The following is a 17,270-nucleotide window of genomic DNA, read 5'->3' as shown; positions in this document are numbered from 1 at the left end:
ATGCAGCCTATGAGCTAATTACCGGCTATTACTTGCCTTTTTTCTGAAAATAAAGGGTTGTGTTGGAACATTATTACAGTGTATGTTCGGTGTTGCATTGTTTGTATGAGAGTATTTTCTCTTTCTAAAAAAACCATGTCATTTTGGCATATTAGCCTATTTGAAGTATATTACTGCATGTTTATGTATGTATACATGTATATATGCATGTTTTGGAAGTTATCTGTACTCGTTTGTTTTAACATACATACATATATGTATTTTTAAAAATGCTCCGGGGTCCTGCACTTGGGCGGGGATTATTCAGTGCTTATGATTATTGATGAGTATACCCCTGGAAGAGAACTATGATTACAGGTAAGTAACTTATCCTTCCTGGTTTTTCTAGCTTTCTCCGGCACCTCTGATATTGGGAGAATTGGAGGAAAGTCGAACTGGTCTCCCTGACCAGTTTGACTGGGCATTCCCCACTGACTAATGTTGAAACCTGGAGGCAAAGTGTTGGCATTTTGTGTTCTTCGCTTTTGCGAAAATGTCTACTTCTGGTCTCCCCCAAACTGAATATTTTCTCTGTCTGTTCTTTCAGTTCCCCTTTGTGGGAGCTGCTTTGTCTGCTTACTCTGTCCACCTCTGTGTTTTTCTTTCCTAATAAGTGGACTGTTTGCAGTGTGATCTTCCTTGGTTTTGCCCATTGCCATAGCTCCTGTGCTAGTTTGCTCAGGGTGCATGATTTTGTTCCTTCCTATTTGTTGAGATAAAAATGAATTGTTTGTCTTAATACTGTTTGACCTATGGTGCATTTCTGGAATACCTTCAAGGCTGGAAAAACGGTTTTAATTTCCAGGTAGTTATGTTTTAGTGCCTCAGTGCTGTTTCATTGTCCACGCACCTTCAGGTTACCTGTGTGTGCACCCCCAACCGTTGCGGGATGCATTAATTTTGATGGTCACCATTGGAGTTGTTGTCGTGCATGGTCTCCCTAATGTCACGTTTTTGGATTTCGTCCATTGTGCTTACTTTAGTACCTTTGCTGTGACTTCCACTAGGTCCTCCCAACTCCCGGTGGCTTGTGACCAATCGTTGCAGATCCATTCATGGAAAGGTTGCATGTCCGCTTCCCCTCCCTCTTGCGCGAAAGGGCTGCCTTGCTGGGTGCTGCCACGTTGGTATGTGGTCTGCTGTGTGGCATGGTGTGAGCTGCCTTAAGTTTACTACCCCCAACCACCCCTCCCCTATTGCTGGGAAAGGAGCTTTGCCAGTGGGCCTTCAGATTGCGCTTCCACCCCTTCTGAATGAGCCACTGTTTTGCAGAACTCCAATCGCCTTTGGTGCTTTGTTGTCCTTTTTGATCTGTAGAAAGTGCTCATCGTCCGCCTGGCCAAATAGCACTTCCCTTTTAGACAGCATGTTGATAAAGGAACCTTGAACTTCAGGTTTAAACCCTGATACTCTCAGCCAGGCATGTCTCAATGTTGTGCCTGTGCACATCTACCTGCTGGCAGTGCCAGCAGCATCCAAGGCAGACTTCAGCATGTGTTTGTGACATTTTAACCTTCTTGCTTGACTGCCTTGGTCTTCTTTTTGTATTCCTCAGGGAGATGTTGCATGAGAGACTCCATTATGTTCCATTGCTTGAGACCATATTCATTCAATAGTGCATTGGAGTTGGCTATTCGCCACTGTTGCTGTCTCCCTCTCCATTGTCCTTCCCACCATGTGGAGCCACCAGCTCTCCTTTTCTGGTGGCAACCCTGTAGAAGTATGGGCCTTGTTCCGCTTTGGTGGAGTTACGACAATGATGGAGTCAGTAGGAGCATTTTCCTGTATGTCTGGAGTAGACTACCTCCCATTTTTTGTTGTAGTGCTACAATCAATGGCTCAGAATGACATTTTGGCTTTTTCCTTTATGCCCTCTCGTCCTGATGTTATCGTTGAGCCATTCAGTGTTTTGCCCACATCTGTATCTCTTAGTTGGGATCCGTGGGTCTCCTTCGCTCTCGGCTGACCTTCAGTTTACATTTTCTTTGATGCCAAGCCTGCCTTGTGGGACTTCTTGTCCGAGGATTTAGGCTCAGGGCCTTTCGGTGTTTTTGTTACCTTTTTAGGTCTTCTTTTCTGCTTCCTTCAGCCCTTTCTTTTCTGTCTGCCTTTTTAGGAGTCCGTTTCAATGAGTTCTACATCGGATCCTCCATGTGCTATCTCGACCTCTTAAAACGTGGTTGTCGTCATCGCTGGTCAGTCCCAGGTCTTTAAGCAATGTTGGGTTGTGAATGCTGGCCATGGTGGTGTAATGTTCCAGCCTCTATCTTCAGCATACCTTCAAAGTCTTTGGTATTAAAGCGGTGCAGGGCTCACAGTCCTTGTTATGGTGGCCCTTCGGGAGACAGAGATTGCAGACCTCTTAGAGGTCTCTGCGCAAATTTGTGGTGGCACATTGGACAGAATTTAAAGGGGGTACCTTGCCTCATTTTCTGACCACGTGGTTGGTACCAGCGGGGTTCTCCGTTGTGAGTGAGAGGGAAGAGTCCTTCTTTCTCGTCGTCTTCTCTTTCGTGGTCTTTTGCGATATTCTTTCTAATTTTTGATTTTTTTTTTCTCAAACTTTTCAGAGCTCCTTTGCTACTTCCAGATCCAATGGCGGAAAAAGAATCTGAAGATGGTGTGAGAAAGTGCCATCTTTCTTGCATTGGTATGCCCCCACTTTTTGCTGATCTGCTGAGGTGCTTTGACTGAGTGTGCCCTGCGCTCCTGCCAATCAGGTACCCAGGACCTGTGTTCCTTCCCTAAAGATGTGTTGAAACTAAATCCCAATTGGCATCTCTGGCCACCTATCTGCCCCTAGTAAATGGTACCCAGGGCATGGTGACCAGAGAAGACCCCTAGGTGCTACAGCACTTATTATGCCACTCTTGGGAGTCCAGTACTCTGACACCCACACACTGTCTTTGCAGGCTGAGTGTCGAAGTATAGAACTAAACAGTCGACATGGCACTTAACCCTGTGTGCCATGCCCACAAGACCCACTGCCCTGGCATACCTCAGTCACCCCTCTAGCTGGGTGCCCTATGCCAGTGGTGTGGGCACAGTTGCATGAACCCTGTGCCCCTACAGTACCCAGGGCCAATCCTAGGCACTGTAAGTGCAATGATGCCATTAAGAGTATATGGTGCTGGGAGGTTGTCATTACAAACTCCAGAAAAGCATAATGGCTCCACTGCAGACTGACAAGTTTGATATCAAACTTCTCGGCACATTAAAGCCATACTGATGTCAGTCCAGTGTGGGATTTAATGTAAAATGCACCAGAGGGCATCTTAGAGATGCCCCCTGAAATCCTAACCTACAATCCATGTGTGGTCTGAGAGGCTGCCTAGGCTGCCACACAGCAGACATGTTGCTGGACCCCTGGGTGGAGAGCCCCCCACTCTCCTGGGCCTGCAACAATGCGCATCCTGGGCGAGGTGCCACGTCTCCTCCCCCAGGATGGTCAGGGAGAAGCTTCAAATGCCTGCGGCCCTTGTGAGCTTCTCCAGACCTCTTGCTGTACTCAGCAACTGGCCCCCACCAGTTCTGACCCCCACTTTGGCGGGAAGACTGGCGGGAAACCCTACATCAGGAAGGGGGTGTGCCAGCCTGTGCCAACCCCACCCCTCAGGTGGAAGAGGCGAGCTGAAGCACGACCCTGGACTCCGGCCATCTTGAAGATGGTGAGCCCTGCCCAATAACAGTAAGGCTCCTGTCCCCCTCCCACAGGAGAGGAGCAGGCTAGGGGGTGTTACCCACCCCAGGACAAGGACATAGGTCCCTGCCCTTGCCCTACCTGTAACGCCCCTAAATTCAGTATTTAGGGGCACCCTGAACCTTCCTTCCTCAGACCCAGATAGGAAAAGAAGAAAGAAGATCAAGAAGAAGCCGTGCAGCTGCTAACAGGACGACACCAACTGACTTGGCCCCAGCCCTACCGGCCTGTCGATCCTGGAACCTGCTCTTGCTTAATCCCGGCAACTCCTGCGGACAGCAACCTTGAACAACCTGAAGGACCTGCCTGCCTTGACCATCTAACAGACTGGGACTTCCCTGAGCAGAGGCTCTGCTCCAACAGCAGTACCCTTGGTGCCAGCCAGGAACTGCAAATCCAGCCCACTCTGCACCTGCCAAGCCCGGCCCGTGCCTGAGTGATCCAAGACAACGAGGACGTCCCCCTGGCGACTTGGACCCGAAGTCCAGTGCCCAAAGATCCTCCCCGACGACGCCTGCAGCCTCAGAACCAGGGATCCCCCCCCACCGCGACCAGCTGAGGGTGAGCTTTCCCTACACCAAAAGACACCCCTGCACCCGGCGCCCCACTGTTCCCTGTGCCTTTCTTTGGGGTACCTACCTCTTCTCCAAGATTCTAACTTACCTCTCAAAGTGGTGGTCGCACCTAAAGAATCTCCGTCCCGAGCCTGCAGACTTTGTTCACTTTTTAACTTTCCCATTGGCGAACATTGAGCGCCCGACGGCTCAAAAGCACCCTGCACCCAGCCGCCCGAGTGCCGCTCGGAGTGCAACTACTACCCTACTCCACTTCCCCGGAGTAAGTGACCAGGAGCTTAGTTCCCACAGCCGCGTGGCCTGCTTGCTTGCAGCCACCAACTGAAGGCCCCCTACCCTCTATTGGATTGCATTGGGCCTACTCTCTCTGCACCAGGCTGCCTCTGTGCCGCTGAGGGTGTAACTAATGTACCTTCTCGACCCTGGGAGACCCCTGAGTCTATGCCCAGAACCTTAACTTCACCAGTCGAGTACTCACCTGGAAACCGATAACTCACTTTCCTGCCTTTGGATAACATTGACTGGTTTGACTCGAAAAATCTTCTAAGTGTGAAGTTTTGAAACTCTAAAATATTCCTATAAAATCAGCTGAGTAACGTATTACTCACTTGGAGTCAGGAGAGGAGCCAGTACTGTACCCCTCAGCCCAGTACTGAACCGCAAAAGTAATTAGAACTGTACTTACCCATAACCTGCATTTTCTTCCATAGAAAACCATTGACTGCTTTTTTCTGAAATTTCTTCTGTGTACTTTTGAAAATTACAAATATTCCTTAAAAATCGTACCAACTACTAAAACGTGAATACTTACTTGTCTTGGGTAGAGACACCAGTACTGAACCTAGGAGTACAGTCCTGGATAACAAAAGTAACGATAACCTACTTTACCTGTGACTTGAATTTCCTTCCATAGGATAGCCTTGCTAGTTTTTCACTGGAAAGTTTCTAAGTGTCAACTTTTAAAATACCTTTATATTCTTTAAAAATCATTGCAATAACCACAACGTTTTTAGGTCGAGCCGACCTACCCTCAATGCGTGAGCATTGAAGGTGTCTGCTTCAGACCTATTGTGGCCCATATTTAGGAATGTGGACAGCTACCAGACGCGCGCTTTGACGATGTCAGATTTCACCTCGGGGGCGCGCGTCTGAGCTGCGCTTGCGCGGAGCAAAGCCCTTGCTCACACACACACAGGCAGCCCCACCCCTCTGCATGCACGCACGCACGCACACACACACACACACACACAGGCGCGTGCATGCAAACGCAGGCATACGGCACACATACAGGCGCACGGCACACCAGCCCCTTCCTCGCATTCTCTCTCAATCACACAGTCACGCATGCGCACACACATTCCCTCGCGCGCACACACTCCCGTCTCCCCCCGCAGGCATACACACAGGCACGCACGGACTTCACATCAGCCCTGGGCCCCACTCACCGACTGCGCTCTTCCGGCGGGGCTCATCTCGCGCTCCGCTCCTCACGGCGCGGCGCTCCTCGCGGCGCGTCTCGTCTCCTCTTCTGAATCGGGGCTCCCTCAGGTCAGAGGAGCCCCGCAACAGGCGCCACACTCCTCCTTCTCCCCGGCCCCCTCCTGGGGACCCGGGCTACCCCGGACCGGCAGGGCGCTCCATGCGCCGGCATGCCTTTTCACGGACCTCGGGAGGCGGGACTTCCGGTCGGCCGCGAGCGGATTGGCCGGCCGGCCAAGAGCTTCCGGGCCGCCGCGGGCAGCGCGGCGGCACCCCCCCTATCACTACAAGGGCAGGGTCTGTGCTCTTATTGCACTATGAAGCAGCCCGTGGATTTATTTTTGGATTTCAAGCCTGCTAATTAAATTGCTGAAGCGTTGGGCATCCATTAACTCACGTAGTTATGCTTTTTTTTTTTTTTTTTACTATTCATAACTCTTCATATGAAAATGCTTTTTACATAATCTGTATTAGTTTTGAAGTATAATTATATATACGGCCCGCTTCCTCCCACAGTGCCTTAAAATAGGTTATAACAGGGGTCTTATCTTGTTATGCAGTGAAGTCACACAAATAAAACCTCTGGGGCCTATTTTTCTTACACTGTTCTTTGGCCTCTCAACTAATGTTGATGCAGATAACGTAGCTAAATTGTTTTAGCATATAAAACATTCATGGCTTAATTTTATTAATTCTGCTTCAAGGCAAGTTACCCTATCGTGGAGCAATGTGTGTCTACCGCTCTGGTTCTACATACCTTATTAAGCCTGCTTTCAGAGCAATGCCAGAAATTGCAATTTGTGAGTGGGTTAAGGATCTTCAAATAGGTAACAGTGTATGGGAAGACCTTTCAGTAAATATAGATTGGATGTTGCTGTCCATTCCTCCCCAGTCGCCACCCCCCTCACCCTCACATCCCCTCACCCTCACACCCCCTCACCCTCACACACCCTTTCACCCTCCCACCCACCTTCACACACCCTTTCACCCTCCCACCCACCCTCACACACCCTTTCACCCTCCCACCCACCCTCACACACCCTTTCACCCTCCCACCCACCCTCACACACCCTTTCACCCTCCCACCCACCCTCACACACCCTTTCACCCTCCCACCCACCCTCACACACCCTTTCACCCTCCCTCCCACCCACCCTCACACCCTCCCACCCACCCTCTCACACCCGTCTCACCCTCCCACCCACCCACACCCTTTCACCCTCCCTTTCACCCTCCCACCCACCCTCACACACCCTTTCACCCTCCCACCCACCCTCACACACCCTTTCACCCTCCCACACCCCCTCACACACCCTTTCACCCTCCCACACCCCCTCCCACACCCTTTCACCCTCCCACACCCTTTCACCCTCCCACCCACCCTCACACACTCTTTCACCCTCCCACCCACCCTCACACACTCTTTCACCTCCCTCCCACCCACCCTCACACACCCTTTCACCCTCCCACCCACCCTCACACACCCTTTCACCCTCCCACCCACCCTCACACACCCTTTCACCCTCCCACCCACCCCTCACACACCCTTTTCACCCTCCCACCCTTTCACCCTCCCTCCCGCCCTCCCACCCACCCTCACACACCCTTTCACCCTCCCACCCACCCTCACACACCCTTTCACCCTCCCACCCACACCCTTTCACCCTCCCACCCACCCACACCCTTTCACCCTCCCACCCACCCACACCCTTTCACCCTCCCACCCACCCTCACACACCCTTTCACCCTCCCACCCACCCTCACACACCCTTTCACCCTCCCTCCCACCCACCCTCACACACCCTTTCACCCTCCCTCCCACCCACCCTCACACACCCTTTCACCCTCCCTCCCACCCACCCTCACACACCCTTTCACCCTCTCACCCACCCTCACACACCCTTTCACCCTCTCACCACCCTCACACACCCTTTCACCCACCCTCACACACCCTTTCACCCACCCTCACACCCTTTCACCCACCCTCACCCACCCTCACACACCCTCACACACCCTCACACACCCTCACCCACCCTCACCCACCCTCACACACCCTCACACACCCTCACACACCCTCCCTCTCACCCTCACACACCCACCCTCTCACCCTCACACCCCCTCACTCTCACACCCCCTCACTCTCACACCCCCTCACTCTCACACCCCCTCACTCTCACACCCCCTCACTCTCACACCCCTCGCTCTCACACCCCCTCGCTCTCACACCCCCTCGCTCTCACACCCCCTCGCTCTCACACCCCCTCGCTCTCACACCCCCTCGCTCTCACACCCCCTCGCTCTCACACCCCCTCGCTCTCACCCCTCGCTCTCACACCCCCTCGCTCTCACACCCCCTCGCTCTCACACCCCCTCGCTCTCACACCCCCTCGCTCTCACACCCCCTCGCTCTCACACACCCTCACTCTCACACACCCTCACACACCCTCACTCACCTTCTCACCCTCACTCGCCCTCACACACCCACATCCGCACACACCCTCACTCACCCTCACACACATCCTCACACACCCTCTCACCCTCACACACATCCTCACACACCCTCTCACCCTCACACACATCCTCACACACCCTCTCACCCTCACACACCCTCTCACCCTCACACACATCCTCACACACCCGCACCCACCTCACCATCACACACCCTCACCCACCCTCATCCTCACTCACCCTCAGCCCGTCACCCCTGTCCCCCCCTCTCACCCTCACAACCCCACACCCTCACAACCCCACACCCTCACCACCCCATACCCTCACAACCCCACACCCTCCCCTCACACCCTTGCACCCCTCACCCACACTCTCACACTCACACCCCCTCACCCTCACACCCCCTCACCCTCACACCCCCTCACTCACCCCCCTCACCCTCACCGCCTCTCACCCCCTCACCCTCACACACCCTCACCCCCCTCACCCTCGCACCCCCACACCCTCACACACCCTCACCCCCCCACCCTCACCCCCCTCACTCACCCTCATACCCCCTCACCCTCACACCCCCTCACCTCCCCTCACCCCCCTCACACCCCCTCACCCCCCCTCACACCCCCTCACCCTCACACCCCCTCACCCTCACACCCCCTCACCCTCACACCCCCTCACCCTCACACCCCCTCACCCTCACACCCCCTCACCCTCACACCCCCTCACCCTCACACCCCCTCACCCTCACACCCCCTCACCCTCACACCCCCTCACCCTCACACCCCCTCACCCTCACACCCCCTCACCCTCACACCCCCTCACCCTCACACCCCCTCACCCCCTCACCCTCACACCCTCACCCTCACACCCCCTCACCCTCACACCCCCTCACCCCCTCACCCTCACACCCTCACCCTCACACCCCCTCACCCTCAACCTCACACACCCTCTCACTCAACCTCACACCCCCTCTCACTCACCCTCACACCCCCTCACCCTCACACCCCCTCACCCTCACACCCCCTCACCCTCACACCCCCTCACCCCCTCACCCTCTCACCCCCTCACCCTCTCACCCGCTCACCCTCACACACCCCCCCTCTCACCTTCACACCCCCTCACACCCCCTCACCCCCACAAAATCACTGTGCTACCACAGCATCACTGAACGCCACAGCATCACTCGTTTGCCATCACAACATCACTCAGCGCCACCACATCATCAATCTCTGCGACCATTCAACACCACCTGGTTCAAATATGCTCTCTCAATGTTTGAAGCTTTATTACAAATGTAACAAAAACATGTTAATATTTCACTTCTGTTCTTGGAATTTCGTCACAATAAAATACACTGAACATAATCTTCACAAAAGTTATTTACAAAACTTTAAGCTATTGCCATTATAAATTACAATAACTTTTAATTAACTATTGAAAAAAAATTAAAAGCCATTGTTATTTGTAATATCAATACACGTAAGTCACGTAAATACAACACATATTGCATTACAAATGCTATAGGTGTCACATTTGCGAAAGTTATAACTATTGGCATTGTAAATGACAAAGCTATTAATTTAGTTATTTTCAAAAACAAAATATAAATAAAAAAATTGTCATTTACAATACCAATAGCTCAAACTTTCCTAATGCGAGACCTATTGCATTGCAAATGCTTGTTACTACACTGTTTTCAGCTTAGACACCAGGACTGAATCTAGGATCCAGTCCTGGAGTTAAAAAAGTAATCTATAAAGTAATCAACTGCATTTATGTAGAAAAACCCTTTGAGCTCCTTTTTAAATTGTGTTTAGAATTGTGTTGCCTACTGCAACCCCTGTACCTATTGTGTTTACAAAGTTTATTACCTTTCTGCTAAGCAATTATCTGAGATCACTCATATTGAGAAAAGTATATTTTGATACCTGTTGGTTCTAAAAATAAAACAACTATATCTTTTGACATAAAAACAATTGGCCTGGAGTTCAGTTCTTGTGTGTGAAACCTTTTGATGACTGTGTACAACACATGCTTTACACTGTCTTCAGCCCTGATTTCAACCTCTCATATACCTCTGGGGGTTGTGGTCTCTATACCCACTGTACCTTATTTTGGTCCAGTATATATAGAGCCACTTTCTCACAGATGGCGACTATGCACAGGAACATCCCGGCCTCCATCTGATGTCACACAGCGGACGGACATACCACCAACTGGTGGTCGACAATTCCCCCCCTCCCCCAAATTTCAAGACCCAACCACTAGATTGTAGAATGATGCACATGTGAATCCAGAAAACCGGACTCATGCAGCTAAACAGAAAATTAACCTCTTTGCAAACAATTAAACAAGAAATGGCAGTATTATGCAAGTAGTAATCGCACCCATTCTGCTTGAAAAGTAAAGTTGAATATCTGGCTCATTGAAGGTGGTACATAGGTGTCATATGACGCCCACTTGTGTGTAAAGAAATATTAAGTAACTAGGCCATCAAAATGTTTTCCAAGATGTTTGGAGATTCCCTAGACAAGGACTATTCTAAGCTGTGTTCCAATCTAAAGGATTACCAGTTTGTTGACCTACTTTTAAGGGTAGGTAATCTATCCAACCATCGTAATGAGGCTCCATTTGCCTGACTACAGAACTATTTATGGATTGTCTTATTTAAACGTATATCTCCTGCATTCCTACTTTTTAGTATTACTTTGTAACAGACATTCTGTCATTCTGCAGGGATGAGGATGCTCCTGCCAAAATCCCAGATGACAATGCTGTGAAACCGGAAGGCTGGCTTGATGATGAACCTGAATATGTGGCCGATCCAGATGCCGAAAAGCCAGAAGACTGGTGAGTCATTTTGCCAACTTTTTATCATAACCCTCTTGTATACATATCCACCACAGATTGTGAGATTTCCTGGCCCTTAATTGATAGGACAGTCTGTTAAGATTGAGTGCTTTTCTGGTGTGCTCCCACAGCTTGCAACTTTTTAATGACATTTGTCAGTAAATGCACCAAAATCAGTTTACCCGGTTTTACGGGCAATAGGGTGAGTAATATAAATGTAGACAGAGATTAGAATTTGCCCTTTCAAAGTGGGTTCATTTTATGAAAGAAGGCCTATATTACAACTAGTTGAAAGCATATTAAAGTGAGAAGTTTTTGCAGTGGTAAAGTGATGTTTGTCCTGCAATTAACTGTCTTCTAATTCATAACATTAGACTCATGCCTGCTGCGAAAATTAGTTCTAGTTAGTACAAATTATTTATTTTCATAAACACATTTTGTCTACCTTCTGCTGTTACAGGATTTTTGTTTTGTAAGATTTTTTTTTTTACATGTGACTCAATAAAAAAAATGCTTTTTTTTTTTCTATAGTGAGTGAAGCTTGCTTTAGAGGACAGATCTGCTGCAGGCTAATTCTACCTCTATTATTTCCGACTGAGAGCAGAACCAAGAAACTAAATTAGCCTAGTCAAACTGGTGTAAGACGTGGGCAAAATTGCAACTGAAGCTTTGCAAGTGGGTTTCTACTCCGGAATAGGTACTGTTTGACATATCCAAAATCCAACAAAATTGGGGTACAGGAACGGCCTGAAAATCACATTTCAAAATGGTGGCATGTAAATATGGAATAAGGCATATTAGGGTGTTTTAACTAGTATCTGAAAGAGATACGTTAGTGATAGATTCCCTACCTTAGAATATCCCCATGGGTCAGACTGGATCCGGAAAGTTTTGCGTAGCAGTACCCTTGCGCGTCGGCAGGCGTCTGCGGCTCCGCGTCCGTCGTAGGCGCCGTGATGACGTCGTCTGTGTACTTAGACGCCGCCTCCTCGTGCTGACGTCAGTTCTTCTTTTTTCCGCGCCAGCCAGCGCAGATCTGGAAAGAGCAGTTCCCTAGTCACTTTTTGACTAAACTTTTTGATCTTTTTGATCCATTTCGAAGTCTTTACGACTCCGACGGTGCCGTTAGGGATGCCCGGCTTCAAGCATTGCGACGAGTGCGACCGTACCATGTCGGTCACAGATCCCCACCGCTTGTGCCTGATGTGTTTGGGCGTCGACCATGACGACGAGGCCTGCTCCGACTGTCGGGCCCTCTCGAGGAAGGCCAGGCGGGAGAGGTCCCGCAGGCGACTCCAGATCAGTCAGTCGGCCCGCGCCGTGTGAGGTCCCGGTCCCATGGGAGGTCGAGGGACAGGTCGCGGGGACGGAGGCGTCACAGCTCCGGGAGTCGGCGCCACTCCTCCGGGTCCAAGCGCCACTCCTCCGGGTCCAAGTCGTCCGGTAAGAAGCATAAGAAGTCGAAGAGACGGCCGGGGGTTCGGGTGACACCGCCCACGCGGCTCCCCGCGAGTCGCGGGCGCCGCGTTCGGCCCCATACCCCCCGGTCCCTGGGCTGAACGCGACGCCGGAGGAGATCGACGTTTCCTCATGGCCATGAGGTCCCTTTCTCCTCCGGCGGGTTCCGCGGCGCCTTCGGGCCCAGTGAACTCGTCTGGGGGCCCTAGTGGGTCGGGGGCTATGACCCCGACGCCGTCGGGTGCTTCGGGCCCGGCGCCGCAGGGCTCCACGATCCCGACGCCGCCGCTGCCCTTGGGCTCGGCGCCGCAGGGTACAGCGGCCCCGGCGTCGTCGTTGCCTTCGAGCCCGGCGCCGCTGGGCCCTCGTTGGGCGATGGATCGTCACCGGTGGACCTTACGACCCCCCCGGTGTCGGTCCATATGGTGTCCCCTCCGGCGCCGTCCTCGGGCGGCGCCGTCCCCGATGCCTCCTCTCAATGGGTTCCGACATCGGGTCGACGCCTGCCGGCGCCGATCTCGGCGCCGTTCGGAGAATTTCAATTCTATGAACCCACCCCATTCACTTATGACCCTGAATCTCAGGAGGTGGGGGACGAGGAGAATTGGGAGGGGTCTGAGGACCCTCTGTCAAGGGAATGTCAGTCCAACATGGACTGGACAGGAGACCTTGGGGAGGCCAGTGGCCTGGACACCTCTCCATACTACCGTGGCTTCGGAGGAGGGCGCGACATATAGTGTGGTGTTGATGAGGGCTGCTAAGGCCTTGGGCCTTGCGCTCCCCGTCGCGGCCGTGAGGACTAACCTCCTCACTGAGGTCCTTAAGCCGCTGTCATGCTCCATGGAGCCTCTGCTGCCGTTTAATGAGGCCTTGACGGACGTTCTTTTGGGCACTTGGTCCAGGCCCGCTACAGGTTCGCCTGTAGATAGGAACGTGGCCAGACGCCACCGCCCGGCCCCGAGCGACCCATGTTTCCTGTCCACCCACCCCACCCCCGAGAGTCTGGTTATCCAGGCCTCTAACTCCCAGACCGCATTCCCGACGGCTCCCCCCGATCGGGAATCCAAGAGGTACGAGGCCTATGGCAAGAAGGTTTTCTCGTCCCTTAGCTGTTGACTGCGGTCTTCCAACACCGCATGCCTCTTGGGCCGTTACACCAACTCCTTGTGGGAAACTGTGGCGGAGGTGCTGCCAGAGTGTCCGTTGGAGGTACGGGCCAAACTCGGCCAAGCCCTACTGAAAGGCCGGGACGCAGCGAAGTATTCAATCAGGTGCGGACTGGATACTACTGACTCGCTGGGCAGAGCGATGGCTACGACGGTGGCGATACAACGCCACGCTTGGCTGAGATCCGCCAACTTCTCGGCAGACGTCCAGAATACGCTCATGGACATGCCGTTCGATGGCCGTCGCCTCTTTGGCGACAAGGCAGACCACGCGCTTGAGCGTTTTAAGGACTCCAGGGCTACGGCCAAGTCCTTGGGCCTCTCGGCCCGCGCCAGCAAGTGGGTGCCTTTCGCCCCTTTCGTGGCCAAGGAAGGGGCGTCCCCACACCTGCCGCCAGCCACTCGCCGCAAACTGTCGTCCAGCGCGGCGGCCGTGGGAACCGCCGTGGAGGCGGTCGGGGGAACAAGCGGAGCCAGTCCACACCTGCATCCGCCTCTAAACCCTCCTAGTCCGTGCTTTTCGGCCCATGTGACGCCAGTGGGAGGCAGGGTTCGCCATCACCACTCTCACTGGCGCACTGTCACTTCGGACACGTGGGTGCTGCAGATCGTCCGGAGGGGCTACTCCCTCCCCTTCGAAACGACTCCTCAAGCCATGCCACCGCAACACCACCGCGTATCGGGGGATCACTTGCGGCTCCTGCAGGAGGAAGTTTCGGCCCTCTTGGCCAAAGGGGCCATCGAGCGCGTTCCTGGGCCAGAAGTAGGTCGTGGTTGCTACTCCCACTACTTCCTGGTACCCAAGAAGGGCAAAGGGGGCCTACGCCCTATCTTGGATCTGAGGAACGTCAACGGCTTCCTCCGGAAGGAGAAGTTCAAAATGCTGACACTGGCTCAGCTCTTCGCTGCCCTAGACCCAGGAGACTGGATGGTAGCGTTGGACTTGCAGGACGCGTATTTCCACATCCCCGTCCTGCCGGCCCACCGGCGTTACCTGCGGTTCACGGTAGGCCTCGAGCACTTTCAGTTTACCGTGCTCCCTTTCGGCCTTACCAGCGCCCCACGGGTGTTCACGAAGGTGATGGCGGTGGTCGCAGCTCACCTGCGCAGGTTAGGGGTGTCAGTCTTCCCCTACCTAGACGACTGGTTGTTGAAGGCGGGCTCGCCCCAGGCAGTCGTCAGCCACCTCCAGACTATGGCGGATCTCCTGCACAAGCTGGGATTTTCCATCAATGTGCCGAAGTCACACCTGTGCCCCTCTCAGAAGCTCCTTTTCATCGGAGCGGTTCTCGACTCGGCGCAGTTTCGGGTTTACCCACCCGAACAGCGGGTCCGGGATATACAGGCTCTGATTCCGGTCTTTCGGCCGTTATCCCTTGTTTCGGTCAGGTTGACGCTGCGGCTTCTGGGGCTGATGGCCTCCTGCATCCTTCTGGTGCATCACGCACGGTGGCGGATGCGGGCTCTGCAGTGGGACCTGAAGTTTCAGTGGGCCCAGCACCGGGGCAACCTGACCGACCATGTCCTGATCTCGAAGGGCACTGCGAGACAGCTGCAGTGGTGGCTCACGGACCGCGATTGGGTCAACGGCAGATCCCTCTCCCTTCCCCAACCGGAGCACGTAGTTGTGACGGACGCGTCCCTCCAGGCCTGGGGAGGCCACTTGGGAGAGGCGGAGATCAGAGGACTCTGGTCTCCGGCGGAGTCCCGGCTCCATATCAACCTGTTGGAGCTGCGGGCGATTCGTCTGGCACTGAAGGCATTCCTCCCGTCTGTCCGAGGGAGTGCAGTGCAGGTGTTCACCGACAACACTACCGCCATGTGGTACTGCAACAAACAGGGCGGAGTGGGGTCATGGACCCTTTGCCAGGAGGCTCTGTGTCTCTGGCAATGGCTGGAACATCAGGGCGTGACTCTGGTGGTTCAACACCTGGCCGGTTCTCTGAACGCCAGGGCGGACGAACTCAGCCGTCGGTGCTCGCTGGATCACGAATGGCGGACGAACTCGGACGTGGCGCAAGGCCTCTTTCTGCGATGGGGAGAGCCTTGGTTAGATCTATTTGCCACCGAAGAGAACGCGCACTGTCATCAGTTCTGCGCGTTGGAATTTCCAAGGCGGCGCTCGCTCGGAGACGCTTTTCGTCGCGAGTGGAGCTGCGGTCTGTTGTACGCCTTTCCGCCTATACCTCTTCTGCCCAGAGTGCTGAAGATCAAGTGCGACCGGGCACAAGTCATCCTTGTGGCTCCGGACTGGGCTCGAAGGTACTGGTATCCCGAGCTACTCAGCATGTCAGTCGATCCCCCGATTTGTCTGCCTCTTCAGGAGGACCTTCTGTCGCAGCAGCAGGGGACGGTCCTCCACCCGAACCTGCCCAGTCTCCACCTCCATGCTTGGAGATTGAGCGGCGACAGTTGAGGCCATTTGACTTGCCTCCTGAAGTTTGCAACATCATTCTGGCAGCCAGGCGTCCCTCCACAAAGACGGTATACGCCTGCAGGTGGAACAGATTTGTGGCATGGTGCACAGCAAAGGCTGTGGATCCCCTCAATGCCCCTCTCTCTGAGGTTCTTCTCTTCCTTCTTTCTCTTGCCCAGCAGGGCTCTGCTCTGGGCACTCTCAAGGGCTATCTTTCGGCTCTTTCAGCCTTCCTGAGGCTGCCTGACCAACCTTCTTTGTTCAAGTCCCCTATTGTTAACAGATTCCTGAAAGGCATCACTCATACCTTTCCTCCTGTTCTTTTCGTGATGCCTCAGTGGGACTTGAACCTGGTTCTGACCTTTCTGATGTGCGCTCCCTTTGAGCCACTTCATAACTGTCCACTTTGCCTTCTTTCTTTGAAGACTGCCTTCCTGGTAGCCATCACCTCTGCCAGGAGAGTGAGTGAGCTCCAGGCCCTCTCTTGTAAGCCTCCTTTCCTGTCAGTCCATCCGGACAAGGTTGTTTTGAGGACTAGGCCCTCCTTCTTGCCAAAGGTGGTCACGGCCTTCCACATTGGGCAGTCCATCACATTGCCCACCTTCTTTCCGCCTCCGCACCCCTCGAGAGAGGAGGAGAGGCTCCACCGTCTGGACCCAAAACGTGCGCTCTCGTTCTATCTGGATCGCACAGGCCAGTTCCGGGTGGATGATCAACTCTTTGTTGGGTACGCGGGCGCTAAGAAAGGAAAAGCGGTGCACAAGAGGACCATCTCTCGATGGATTATCATGTGCATTCAGGCGTGTTACTCCTTGGCTAAGAAGGAGCCACCTGTTGGGCTGCGGGCTCATTCCACTCGAGCCACGGCCACTACAACTGCCTTGGGCCGAGGTGTGCCCTTGCAGGACATTTGCCAGGCGGCTACGTGGGCCTCATTGCACACGTTTGCTAGGCACTACTGCCTGGACAGTCCAGTCCGGAGGGACGGCTACTTTGGCCGCTCCGTTCTCCAGGACTTTCTGGTGTAAATATTGGTTCGCAGACCCACCACCACAGGGATGGTATTGCTGGGGTATCTATTCTAAGGTAAGGAATCTATCACTAACGTGTCTCTTTCAGATGCACAAGTTTCTACTTGTGTA

General features: G+C 53.4%; 1 protein-coding gene across 2 annotated transcripts in view; it reads left to right on the top strand.

Moving 5' to 3' along the window:
- CANX (calnexin) overlaps nucleotides 1-17,270 on the top strand; it is a 468,009-nt gene that overhangs the window by 316,665 nt on the left and 134,074 nt on the right. For both annotated transcript variants that reach the window (XM_086931347.1, XM_086931348.1), the window contains one exon: nucleotides 10,975-11,088. In XM_086931347.1, coding sequence (XP_086787473.1) covers nucleotides 10,975-11,088 — 114 coding nt within the window. The remainder of the gene's footprint in view (nucleotides 1-10,974; nucleotides 11,089-17,270) is intronic.

The sequence above is a fragment of the Lissotriton vulgaris genome, chromosome 7 (genome assembly GCF_964263255.1).
Source record: "Lissotriton vulgaris chromosome 7, aLisVul1.2, whole genome shotgun sequence".
Taxonomy (NCBI): domain Eukaryota; kingdom Metazoa; phylum Chordata; class Amphibia; order Caudata; family Salamandridae; genus Lissotriton; species Lissotriton vulgaris.
This window is presented reverse-complemented; position numbering and strand designations above follow the sequence as displayed.